The 13278-nt window shown below is 37.0% G+C and overlaps 1 protein-coding gene across 1 annotated transcript in view; it reads left to right on the top strand.

Annotated features, from left to right (window-relative positions):
• Positions 1-1961: 1961 nt before the first annotated feature.
• The window catches only part of ZBBX (zinc finger B-box domain containing), a gene marked incomplete at both ends in the record, with an annotated part of 103363 nt that continues 92046 nt past the window's right edge, over positions 1962-13278 (top strand). Inside the window, 3 exons of the mRNA XM_080915349.1 lie at positions 1962-2029; positions 5783-5896; positions 8705-8795. Of these exons, the coding sequence (XP_080771475.1) occupies positions 1962-2029; positions 5783-5896; positions 8705-8795 (273 nt within the window). The remainder of the gene's footprint in view (positions 2030-5782; positions 5897-8704; positions 8796-13278) is intronic.

The following is a 13278-nucleotide window of genomic DNA, read 5'->3' as shown; positions in this document are numbered from 1 at the left end:
CCAGTCAAAAGAAAGCTTTAACTTCTCTCTGTACCCAGGTTTACATCCCCCTTCATCCACATGCTCTGGACATCATCTAAACTGGACTTGCCATTGTCCCCCAAGAGTTTGTTTTCTTTCCCTAGAGTAGGAATATTTATCCAACAGATGTTCTCATTTATAAACCCTTAGCCCTTATGCTCCCAAATCCGAGTGCTCACCAACCGGAATTTTTGCCTGTTCCATATCTGTAAGTTTTAAGTCCCTTAATATTTCTCCTTTGTGTGAGTTTATATGCCCTTTTGACTTAGGTCATTTGAGCCCCCCCCCCAAAAAAAAAACTAAATTTTCTTAGAACTTGACTCTCCTTACCTCTCAATACAGTACCATGAATATATAAGTCTTGGTATATATTTATTTGAGTTTTAGACCATAAGTTGTTTGTCTAAAACTGTAGCCACTGAAATATTTTTTTAAAAAAGCTTTTGTTTTGACACTTAAGTTTTCTTTCTTTTCTGGTTTTTTTTTTTTTTTTTAAAGACAAGATCTTAGCATGGACTGCCCTTGAATGAACTATGAAGCTGTGGAAGACCTTGAACTTCTGACTTTCTTACTTTCACCTAGAGTGTGTAAATGACCACATCACTGTATGTAGTTCTTAGGCTCCAATCCAGAGCTTTGTGAGTGCTTGACAGGCAGTCTTCTATCAGATATGTCTCTAGTCCTGGGCAACACTTGTATTGCTGTGAAACAGTAGTGGTGCATGGAAATCTGTAGTTCAGCATTGCAGAGTAAAATATTTCAAAATCATGAGTGTTTGAGATGGTAAAAATGTATGTTGTGAATAATTGAATCTTCTGATTCAGAGTTAGAAAAGACATCTTTGTATTTATTTCTCATTGGAAATTGTTTTTGAAATATTTTAATTTCTCGTCTTAGTAAAAGAGTACTACTAAAGTTTCACATGCATACATATACTGTAGAATATCAGAATAGATAGAGCATATGTAAACATTTATACACATATACAGGAATATATATATGTATGAATATCAGGATATATTTATGAAATAATTACACACCTTAATTTTTGTTACCTAATGTATATATAAAAATAATATTTGGGTTATGGATCAAGGGTTCTTTTTATCTTTCAGTATGCTAGGCATGTTTTTTTTATTTTTAAATAAGACTAAATATCTTATAAAGAGTTATGCATTGTGAAGATGGGATTACATTTCAAGAATTGCATATCTAAGTTATTAGTCATCGTGAAAACATCAAACACAAAATAACATAGCTATGACATTAATAAATGATTTTATTTTAAGGTACTGTGTTCAAGTATGACTTCTACTCTTGACCTAATGTGATGTACACTACTCTTTAAACTACCTGAGTGGAGAAAAAAACAAGCATACATGCTTTACTTATCAAAAATAATGAATTCCTTATTTAACTAATACTTTCTGGTTTTCTTTTCTTTCCTTTTTTTTTTTTTTTTTTTTTTTTTTTGAGAAGCAGGAACTTTCTATGTCACCCAGGCTGATCTTGAGGCTCACCTCAGATGACTGCTACCATGCCTGTATTAGTATGTTATTTATGTTGATACCAGACAATTTTCAGTTTTGTCAAATATTACATGTGTGTAACCTATAAGTACAAGTAGTATGTATTTAACAGAAATAAAGACCTATATTAGTTGTTTGACTTTTGAAGCTTTTTCATTCTTAAGATTTTGATTTTGAACATTTCCTTGGGGGTTGGGCTCACGGGTCAGTAGAGTGATTAGCATATCAGAAACCTTAGCATCAATCTTCAGCACTGGGCAAACAAAGTAAACCAACATGGAGACTTTCTCCACTTATGTGTGTGCTTTAGAATTTGTAACTGTTTTAACTCTGAGACGACTCTTTTTGTTATTTTTCAGACGTTTTTCAAAGCTACAATAATTTAAAGACAACAGCAAGAGACAAATAATCATGAATACCAAAGATTTTGTAGTTATTCCCTGGGGAAAACCCGGAAGTTCTGTAAAACTAAAGTATAAGTAAGTACATGCATATTTTTAAGGTAAAATATTTGCTAAAGATTTTATGTGTGACAAATCAAGCTTTTCTTTTTTAAGCAGGAGAGTGGTAAAGTCTAGTTTCATAAAATCTTATTTCTATTATTTTGCATTGCTTTATTTGAATTTAAGATAAATTCATTTTAATAACATTGTAGTTTTGAAATTAAAGGTATATTATAGTTTTGATATTAGTATTAAAATATTTAATGATAATTGAAATATAAAGTTATAAATGAAAGTTAGATTTATTAACTACTGAAGTGATATAAGAGGAGGTTATAATTTTAAACATTTGATATGGTTAAGAATTTAAAACAAAATTAAGATTAAAGGGTCAGTTAGAGTCAGATATCTTTGGACATGGACATTAGGTTGAAAATCACACTCTAAGAATGAAAGGACTGTTCTAAATAAACTTGGAAATCCATCTAGGCAATACCAAGAACCTCTGGGTGTCATGGACACCTCTTCTGAGTACTCTTAGTGACTTCCCATGTGTGTTAAAGGGACATGCTCACAATTTCCCTTGGGGATTACCTTGTGCCACTGGAAGTCTTCCCAAATACTAAGCCAGACAGAATGTGTTGGGGGGAAAAGGCTGCCCATTTATAATCCCTGTTTCTGAGTTTCCTGTTTAAATGATGGTCTTAACAATTATTTGGTGTCTTTAGAGCATTTCAAAAGTCACACTTTTATCACTAAGTCACTGGGTATAAACCTATTGAAGAAATTTGAAAATGTCATGCAAACACATGGTGTTACCATATTTAGATGTTGTTTTGGTGGTTCTGAAAGCCATCAAATGTTTAGTGCCACGGTTTTGACTTTTTAGAAATAGAAAAGGGTTTGCTCATTATTTTTAATGCAGTAATGTTTCTCCTCGGTATCTATACCGGAAAACTATTTAGTTAACAAATGCCCGTTATTCATATACTTCCTCTGAGAACAAAGGTGGCTATGAAGGGAGGAAGCCAACATTCTCTTCAGGTAGCTTGTCAAGGGTATGGTGACGTACAATTACTGGTGCAGTGTAGTGTGACATGTGGTATGAAATGTAAGCCCAGGGCCTGAGAGAGCGTCATCTGTTTGAGCACAGGTGATACCAGCTTCAGTCGGAGGGAGAGTACATTTGTCAGCTGTTAGATGAAACTTTAGCAGATGTCCGTACAACATAAACTATTTTGTTCGTGTTTTAAGACCTAGTCAACTCGGGACAAGCCTAAATAATAACTAATGGTATGCCATGGTAAAATTGATACCTAACTTCAAAATGAAAAGGCAATGATTTTTTTTTCCCTGACCCATAAACTCACAAGAGCAAGAAGGAAGAAACACACTATAGCTAAGGCACTGGAGTTCTCTGTTCTTTCTTTTTTTTGTTTCAAGCATTCATTATCTTTGTATTGTCTGACACTCTGAAATTGACTCACCCCAACACCTCCCCTGCATCCATCACATTTCAGACCTGTTTGTCTCTTCTATCATTCTCTATTTATATGTTCTCCCCAGGGTTGGCCAAGGTGTTCTGCCCTTCCAACCCACTTCTTAAGGCTCTTCATGAAAGACACCAATTTTTGTGACACCTGTATAACCAAAAACAAAACATTCCAACTTTTCAAGAAAAAAAAAAGGCCTTTTATGTTCAGCTTCGCTCCATTTATCAACTATAGTTGGGATATTGGAAATACTATATCTTCTATAAAAATTAAATGACACTCACATTTGTCCTTTTCAATGCTTCTTTTAGAAGCAGTAGGTAATGTTCTGTAACCTCTTGGAACACTGAGTATGATATCATCAGGAGACTAATTTTGAATTTTAGTCTTGTTCTGGATAAGAAATCACAGTAGTCTAATCCTAGCTGTTCTAGTCACTGATCTGAGATTATTTTAGATTTGCTCTTTGGGCCTTTGAGTCATCTACTACTGGTCAGTCTACAAGTCTAATTAACTCAATTTTCTTATTCTAATTGAGTACTTTGATTTTTTTTTCCAAATTGTCGATCTTCATATTAGCATAGCCACTACAATTTGGGTTACTGGTGATATATCTTAGCTGTCTGTTTTGCCTCCAAGCCTTTCTACAGCCTTTGGTACTTTAGACCTTTATAATCATTATAAACACGTCTGATCAAGTGCTTTGTAATGCTGATGTGGTCCTCACTGTTCCCAGAAAACAATACTTACTTCCTGATCATTCTCTTAGAGTTCCTTGTGATCAGGCTAGTAGCCACTTAACAGACCCATTTCTTGATGTTTTCCCGTTATACTCGTAATGAGTTGCAGAAGCGACTTTCAGATCTTTGACTCACATATTACCTTCTCTTTCCTCTGGCCAGACTTTTTTTTCCTTCCTAGAACACAATTCTTACCACTTCCCTTTGGCTGACCAAATCTTTTAATTCTATATATCTTAACTCAAATTTTGTTTGCCCCAAGAAATGTCTTTAGTGTGATGGCATGGTGTATCTTTTGTAGAACTGACTATAGAACTATTCAACAGTTCCTTCCCTCAGTAACAGTACAGCCACTTGATGGCCAAGTGAATTTCCTGCCAGTCTGTATCCTTTCTGAATTGTGTCTTGCTTCCTGTCACCCCTCACAGTTCTGTGTGTAGTAGCATGAGCCATATCTTTTGGTTGTAATTAAAGTCACAAGTCTCTCCATCTGTACATAAGTCAGTTTCTCAGGACCCTTTGTCAGCCTTCGCCTGTCACTTTGAGAGATTGCTGTGGATTGTTTTCACTTGAGGACAAAAGCTTGGCTCATCTGTTCTTTAGTGAAGGCTTGTCAGTTCTGCACATTAATCTTCCTTCTTATCTTCAGTAGTTTGGATCAGGCTATAATACACACAATTATGAAGAGAACATTTTAAGTTCATAAGAGTTAATGAAGTCTAGATGCTTGGGTTGGCTTCTAGTTGTGGAATTGTCAGGAGCTAAGACTAACAGGAGGGTGGATCTTCAGGTACTATGAAGAAAGTCTCTTAAGGTTGTGGAGATGACTCAGTGTAGACATGAGGATCTGAATTCACTCTGAAGACGGCACATAACAAAACTGGATGAAGTATTACATGCTTATAATTCCGGTGCTGTGCAAATCAGAGACAGAGAGACAGGCAGAGCCCTGGGATTCTCTGGCCAGTGAGTGGGTCCTATTTAGTGCGTTACAGGTCTCTGAGAGATTCTGTTTGAAAAAAAGGAAGAAAAACAAAAAAAAGGGGGGAAGAGAAAAGGAAGGAACAAAGTAAGTAAGGAAGAAAGGTTTCAATTGCTGGTTCAACAGAACGAGTTTCTGTAGAAAGAAAATACTTGCTTAAGGCTTAGGATATAAAATAACTCAGTGGTAAAATTCTACAAAGTTTCATGTTTAATCTCCAACCCTGCATTTTATGAATGACGGCATGAATGGAGAATAATGGCAGTTTTAATTACAATGCTATAATCTATGCGAACAGAAAAACAGGTATAAAAACTGAAACATTCTACTTGTCACAGACATTTGTGCAGATATAATACTATGTAAAGGGAATACTGTTTTTACATTTTTAGATCTGAACAGACACATTGCTTAAAGAGAATATTAACATCAGGCAAATATTGACTTAAATATAAAGACTTCAGATAGTGCATAGGCAGTAATAGCAATTTAAGAGCAGACACTTCCATAGAATGTTCTTGCTTTGAGGTTTGTTTGTTTGCTCTAAGTTACTATTCAAATCTCTCATCTTTAGACGTGTGCAGGAACTGCAAATGGAGAAAATTCAGTTAGAACTGGAGAACCAAAAGATGGAAAAGAAATTACAAGAATTCCAGTCCACATGGAACAAGGGAAAGGAAGAAATTATGTGAGTGAACGCTTCAAAAAACTTTAGAGGAGTAAATACAACATTCTCTAATCTTATGGTGATTTAAACATCATGTTAATTTAACCGAATTATAGGAAGAACTGTTCTGTATAACTTTGCTGTTCTAGTGAAAACATTTGGTGGATTGATGATCCTTAACTTTTTCTGAGGAGTAAGGAATATTGAATTCCTTTACTCTTTTTTTCTTTCTGACGCTTACTTGTAGCACAGTGAATCGAGAGGTCTTATGTTTCCTCTCAAGTTCCCTAGCTGTTTTTCTTTTATCATTTTTTTTTCTCTTATGTTATAGTCCCCAGTGACTTAAGGCCTAGATTGTACAAGAAATCAATGCAAACTTGACTCTTTGCTATGAAATGGTTGTAATCAAGGCTGATGTTTAGGGCATTGCTGCGTAGTGTAACTCTGAAGGAACAAATGTGTTCATGTATCACACCAGGTTATTTCACCCTCTAGGTATGTGTAAAATAGCTTAAGCAGACAGGAGTTGAAGTTTTTATTTTATTGATGAAATCTCCTTAGTGTTATGCTTACATATTGTCCCATGAAAGTTTCATTTTCTTATAACACTAACAAGTAAAGCTGATATGTGAAAAGAAACTGACAGTTACATGGTTAAAAAAATCTTTTTTCAAAAAAAAACTAAGTCTAGGATCACAACCAATCTTTTTGCTGGAACCATTTAATAATTAAAATTCTTTTTTTCCCCACAAATACCTAATCTTTGTACAACTTTTTGTGGGAATATACGGGTGTGTTTGGCTTCCTTATAAATGAGTCAATATATATGTTATTTTACTTATAGATCTCCCACAGAGCATGAAACAGTGCATTTCATATGCATTTTCTTATATTAAATGTCACCAAGGTCTTTGTATATTAAATTTAGTTCTGTTTGGTCTTCAAAGTGATAACCATCTAATATCCAAGAACCATCATTAACTACTGATCTACAATCAAATGCATTATTCTCGTCTCAGTAATATTTAGTTTTAGAGTTTGATTTTTTAAAGAAATTTTCATGACATTTATATAAATGTTCCTTAGTATGTAGAGCATTGGTTTAATCAAGACATTTCAGACTGCTTGTCATGAAGATAGCCAGGCATGTATTTTTGTTTTAATGACAATGATCAGTAACTATTCTTTTCCAATTCATTGATGATGTTTTTCTTTTACTTTACTTTTTTTTTTTCTGTGAATGTTAGTTATATGTATGTGTAAGTGGATGGGAACATGTGTGTGTGTGTGCGTGTGTGTGTGTGCGTGTGTGTTCGATCATGTGGAAGCCAAAAAAAGTTCTGGGTGTCAGTTCTCAGGGGTTGATCACTTGTTCTTTGTGATGCAGGATCTTTCACTGGCCTTGGCTTGCTCGGTAGCCAGATAATCCCAGAGGGGCATATGTTTCCACCTCCCTAGCATTGGAACTGCAAGTGTGCACCACCATGCCTGACTTTTTTTCTTTTTTCTTTTTGTCTTCCTGTCCCTTCCTCCCTCCCTGCCTTCCTCCCTCCCTCCCTCCCTTCCTCCTCTCTCTCCCTCCCTTCTCCACCCCTCTTCAAGAATTATGTGCATCAAACTTGAATCCTCCTGAAATGAAGTACCTCACGGACGAAGGACTGACTTACCTAGAGGTTTCTAATTTGACCTTTTTAATCGATGGCCATTTTCATTTGAATATTGGAGTCTCTGGAGTCAGCACCCAGGATTGTATTTTCTTTAGTTGTGGAGACTTTTAAATCATTTTTTACCTTGAATAAGATTTCAGACTGGAAATACCCACAACTCCAGTTGCAAAAGTAGCAGAGGATAGCATTCTCTGTCATCAATGAGAGGAGAGGCCTTTGGTCCAAGTGAAGGCTCATTTTCCCAGTGTAGGGGAATGCCAAAGCACTTATGTGGAGTGAGTGGTTGGGAAAGGAAGCACCTTCATGGAAGCAAGGGAGGGGAAAAGTGGGGCTGGGAATGGGAGGAAAGGGGATAACATTTGAAATGTTAAATACAGAGAATATCTAATATAAATAAAATAAAGTATCTTTAAAACAAAAGATTTCAGAGTAGTAATATTCTCTCCTAGGGTTTTAGAGACAATGAGTCTCACAGAGAAAGTGAAGACTTGCCACAATTTGGCCAGGAAAAGGGAGGTCCAAGGTTCCAATTTGGGGTGTACAATTCATTACGTGCGCGACACTGGGCGGGTTGTCCAATAAAATTTGATTCTTTATTTTTGTACCCTTAAATATGGTGTGTGTGTTTGTGTGTGTGTGTGTGTGTGTGTGTGTGTGTGTATGTGTGTGTACAAATCCCAGTTTTAAAACTGTAAAATTAAAACTTGCCTTTTTTTGTAATCTATGTTATTTTCTATGTGGGAACTTGTTTGAAGTCTTTCAAGATACATCCCCTGGCAGATCTGCTGTGATTTGTTGTTGTTTTTTTTTCTTCTTTCCATCTTTATTTGTGGATAGCTACTTTTAAACTGCATAGTAGGATGACATTTAAATTTTCTATAAGTTAGTAAAAATCACTCATTGTAAATGCCTGACAAAGGAGCCCTTCTCCTGTGTTTGAACATTTTGCTGACTCATCACTCCACAGATCACAGACACAGAAGAGATGTACAGTGGTTCTCTCATGATAAAGCAGGGTAGAGCTACCATCTTATTTTCAGGCTGCAGTGGTTTAGCATGCTAACACCTGAATTAATATTTCCTAAACGCAGGTGAATATATTTATTTTCACTAAAAGGGGGAATGTTTCCAGTAATTACACTTCACTTTCTGTATGTTGAAGGGCAAGTGGATATCACTGGAAATCTGGAAACATCAGCAAATTACGTAACCTGTCAAGTATAACATCACAAAGTAAAGGGAAAGCTACCAAGGTAAGAAAGGTGCCATTTGCCAAACAAAAGCTCAGGGAGTATGTTTTCTGTCTGTGCATTCTCTCTCATACTCAAAGATTCACTGTTGCTTTAGTGACCTCATTTGAGGCTCCCTGTCCTCAGGGTACTATGAGATTTGGGGCTCCCTCTTCTAGGTTACTCTGAAGTTTTAATTACTTAGCTCTACTTTGTCTTTCATACAGAAAAAATCTTCTATACAAAAAATATTTCAGAAGGTTTTTAAAAATTAATCTGAGGAACAATTTTTCATTCTGCCTTTCTCTGAATTTCGGATACAGTTTCTCCATTCATTTGAGGATTAAAAAGTATAAAACACAATGGCTTCATTCTGTATTACTATGAACACCGATATGATATGACAAATTGTAACTTCAGTCCTGACTTCATGCAATTTCTTATTTCCTTAACATTGCTGTATTCCTCTTGAATAATAATAATTCATACACTCTTGGTCTCATGAATAAAGATGTTCAAGGAAATATTTGCATGGGACTTTCCATGGTACAGACTTACTTTATCTCTGTTGTACAAAATGTTACATTGATGATTACAGGCAGGTAGGCGTCTTTATATAAGGAAAACTTTTTCGTCTGGATTTCTCTGGTACAGGATTCGTGACTTTGTGAATTTTAACTTGCACAGCATTTTATTTTTATATACCTATCATTAAACTTTCATTGGGTCATTTGGCACCTACAAATATCTTACTCGGCACTTTTGTACTTTTTAGCTTCAGAAAAAGCATTTCATTATACTGTGCCATCCCTTTTGTGAGGTGGGTTTCTTTCATTCTGGGGTTAAAAATTTATAAACCACTTTTAACTGGTTATTATCTCCCCCCCCAACAGTACTATCTTGTGTTGCATTTCAGATATCTTACTGTAGATGTATTTTTTTTTAAAAAGGATGTGAGCAGTTATGGTAACTCCTACTTGTATTTCTAGCTTCAAAGAGGTGAAGCAGGTGGGGAGGCCTGAGCTTGAGGTTAGCCTTGGTTGTGGCGTGAGACCCTGAGGAGTCAAAAGAAAAGGAACAGAACAGAAGAGAACAGAAAAATTTGTAGTTGTGATTATCAAACATGGTCACAGATCTGTGTGCAATGGCCCTTTTAAAGTGCTCATTTGAACTGTGAGTTGTTTACTCTTTGTTTTTAAGGAAGTCCTCATCTACCATAGAAAAAGCAAGAAAAATTAAATATTTTTAGTATGAGTCAATATAAAACACTTATAATAAACATTTTGTATATGAATAATGAATATGAATGAAGGAATAGCTTAATGAGTTTATGGAAGGAAACATTTGAAGAATACATCAAAATCTTTGTTTCCATAAGCATCCTAATTATGAAAGAATGTAAAAGTGGAAAATGTGGGAGGTATCTGTCATAAAATTAGAGGCTGGAAAGGAGGTAGAAAGTTCTGGTACCTTGTTGCATTTCACTAGATGAGTAGGGTTGTCTTCCCCTGCAGAACCTGACTGGTGAAATTGCATTGAAAGAATGATTTACAATGGTTTTTCTAGGCTATACATATTTTTTGACTATGAAATGCAGCAGAAATGAATAGACTTTGAATTTGAGCTTCGTACACATATACTTCTATTTACTTATGTGCATACCAATTTGCAGCACAGATAATATTCATTTTGAAAATTAAGGGAAAGGTAAACGAAAATAGAAATAGGTGTTTCTCCTTTACTAGTGAGATGTTTGCACTTGTGTGCTTGCTGCACTCGAGATCAGTGGGCTCAGAGGCATAGAGGGTTACAGTGTCCAGAGGAAGCAGAAGGTTAAAAAAGACCATTGATCTCATATGAAAGAAATCTGAATTGAAATGGAGACGAGAAACAAAAAGAAAAATATGTATAAAAATACATTGTGGAAAGGAGGAAGTAAAACAGAGTAGATAGCATGGGCTGCATAGTGTAAGAGGGAGACTGAGGATGAAGGAAGAAGAGGCTGTGTTAGAATTTTAGGATCTGTGTGAATTTTCCTGTGATAGGTAAAGCTGAGTAAATGTGTCCCTAAGAATTCACATAAACAAGACAGTTATAAAGACTTAAACCCAAGGAAAGCCTGTGGGCAGTGTTTGGCAACCCTGAAAATTTAGTATTTACTCAGCATCTTTTATGCTGGCCATGAACTTCTCTTGGTTGGCTTTTTACTGAAGTGGGCACTTCTATCTCTCCCAAGAGTCAATTTGTAATTGTGGCTTCCCAGATGTAATTTCACATCAAAGATGTAAACTGATCTGCTCAACATCAAGCATCGGGTTGCTAGCCTTGTTCCAAAATAACCTCCCAGCTTTCATCCAGTGAAGACAGCCCGGATGTAAAAGAGGATCAGGAATGGTGCCAAAGCCTTAGGAGGTCATAGGAGACTAAAGGGAAGGAGGGTTAGGACACATGGCTGTGCAAATGGTATTTAAGGTGTTGTGTCATAAAGAAACCAGTTCAGAGCAGTGGTTCTCGATGAGACAAATTTGTTTCTCTAGAGATATTTGGCAATGTCTGAAGATTTTTTTCCCCACTTTTACCATCTAGAGGTTTTCTGCTTAGTTCTTGTGAAGATATATAACAGAGCAGGAACAGAACCAAAGCTGCTGCTGAGCTTGCTACAGTGTACTGCAGAAGCCCATGCTGTCCATTGTGCTGAGGGCGAGGAGCTCTGCATTGGCTTTGTACGTTAACATTTCCCCCACTTTGTCATTGCTGCACTCCTACACAATCACCCACTTGTCACCCCTGCCATACATTCATTCACAAGACATCTGTAAAGTTTAGAGTTCTAAGCAAGGTAAGGGATAGTACATATGATCCCACTTTGAATTGATTCAATGCATATTTATGAAAAATGAGAATATTAAAAAAGCTAAAGTTGAATTGTTTAGTCATCATTAGACCAGTGCAGCCATATATTTCAAGTATTAAAATGAAAAAAGGGGGGAGGGAATAATGAACATAACCCAGTGCAGTGACAAGAACAGGAACTTATAAAGGCTTGAAAGACTCGAGGACAAAGTTCTCCCGAGGACGTTAGTGGACGGTTGTCACTTTATTGGCTGGGTAGTAGAAATGTGAGTAGGCCAGAAATTAAAGATGTGGACGACAGAATATGCTAGTGGTTGGGTCTGAGGCTTTTGAGAGGGAGTTTCATTAAAGACACTTTTACTGGGGAAGGGAGAACGCATTCTCTCTGGCAAGCAAAACAGAAGAGACTAACACTACCAGAGCTGGGGTCTGACAGGTGATTCTGTAACAGGCTTTCAACATCCTCCCAGAGTGGGAGATGCCGGCACTTGCTGTCAACAGTGAAGCATAGGAAATGATGACAGACATCTTGAGTGGAGGTTGAGAGCAACAGCTGTGGGAATCATGACTGGGGCTGGGCAGCAAAGGACTGAACTGACTGCTAAGAAGTCCTGTGTGCCCTCGTGGGTTTCCAGGAAACCCCACAGCATTATTTTGTCACAATAACAGGCAGAAATGGAGAGCTGAGAGTTGGAGGAAAAGTGATCATGCTTGACACTGAGAACATCTGTTTTTGGGATTTTGAAGTTATGGACATTTAGAATGATGTCTAGCTACAAGATTTGGTTACAATGGTGGGGCAGGTAGAGGAACGTAGGTGCCTGAACGTTGGAGGATCTTCAGTGCTGGATGTCAGGTATGTGGACATTGAAGTATTTAGAGTTATTAATGAGAAATGGATAGAGAGAAATACTCCACAGATTTTTTTTTATATTTAGTGGAAGAGGAACCTCTTGTACATTGATTAAAATAAGTAAACAGCGGAGATCCTCAGTGGACACGAAATTCTGAATGGGGAGAGTGAAACAGTACCCTGGGTAAAAGGTGCAGACCCTCCTCACCCTACCCCATGGCAGTGAGTAAAAGGGAGGAAATCAGAAACCAGTTAGTCTGAGAAAGTGGCTCAGTTAGAGAGTGCCTGCTTAGTATGCAGGGAGCTCAGGGCTTAATCCAAAGAAGCTCATAAATGTACTAAGGGTACTCATCCCTTATGAAAGAGAAGGTCAGGAAAAGTCTCACCTACATAGTGAACTGAAGATCAGCCTGCCAAAAACAAAAAACAAGAACAAAACCCTCAAGAAGAAACTAGTTTCTGCGGAGAGTTTTCAAGAGAAGCTTTAGCGGCCAAAGTGACCTTCAGTTAATGTGAACTTCATGGTGAAACATTTTTAGGGGAGCTATCCCGTGGAAACAATTAGGTAGACAGAATGGTATGGAACAGTAAGGGGGTCTGCATGTACAAAGAGTAAGCAGAGATGGCCACCTTTCAGGAGGTGGGTTGAGCACGGATATGGTTGAAAGTGTGCCTTCTGAGGGCACTTTGGATACACAAAACCACAGGTGCCAGGTTGCTGGTATTTGTGACACCTGCAAACAACAGACCGTAGCTTAGTCAACCCCAATTGCTCAGTTGTTACGGATGGCAGGGCCAGTT

Source organism: Micromys minutus (assembly GCF_963924665.1).
Source record: "Micromys minutus genome assembly, chromosome: 4".
Classification (NCBI taxonomy): domain Eukaryota; kingdom Metazoa; phylum Chordata; class Mammalia; order Rodentia; family Muridae; genus Micromys; species Micromys minutus.
The sequence above is the reverse complement of the archived record's forward strand: the minus strand, read 5'-3'. Positions and strand labels throughout refer to the sequence as shown.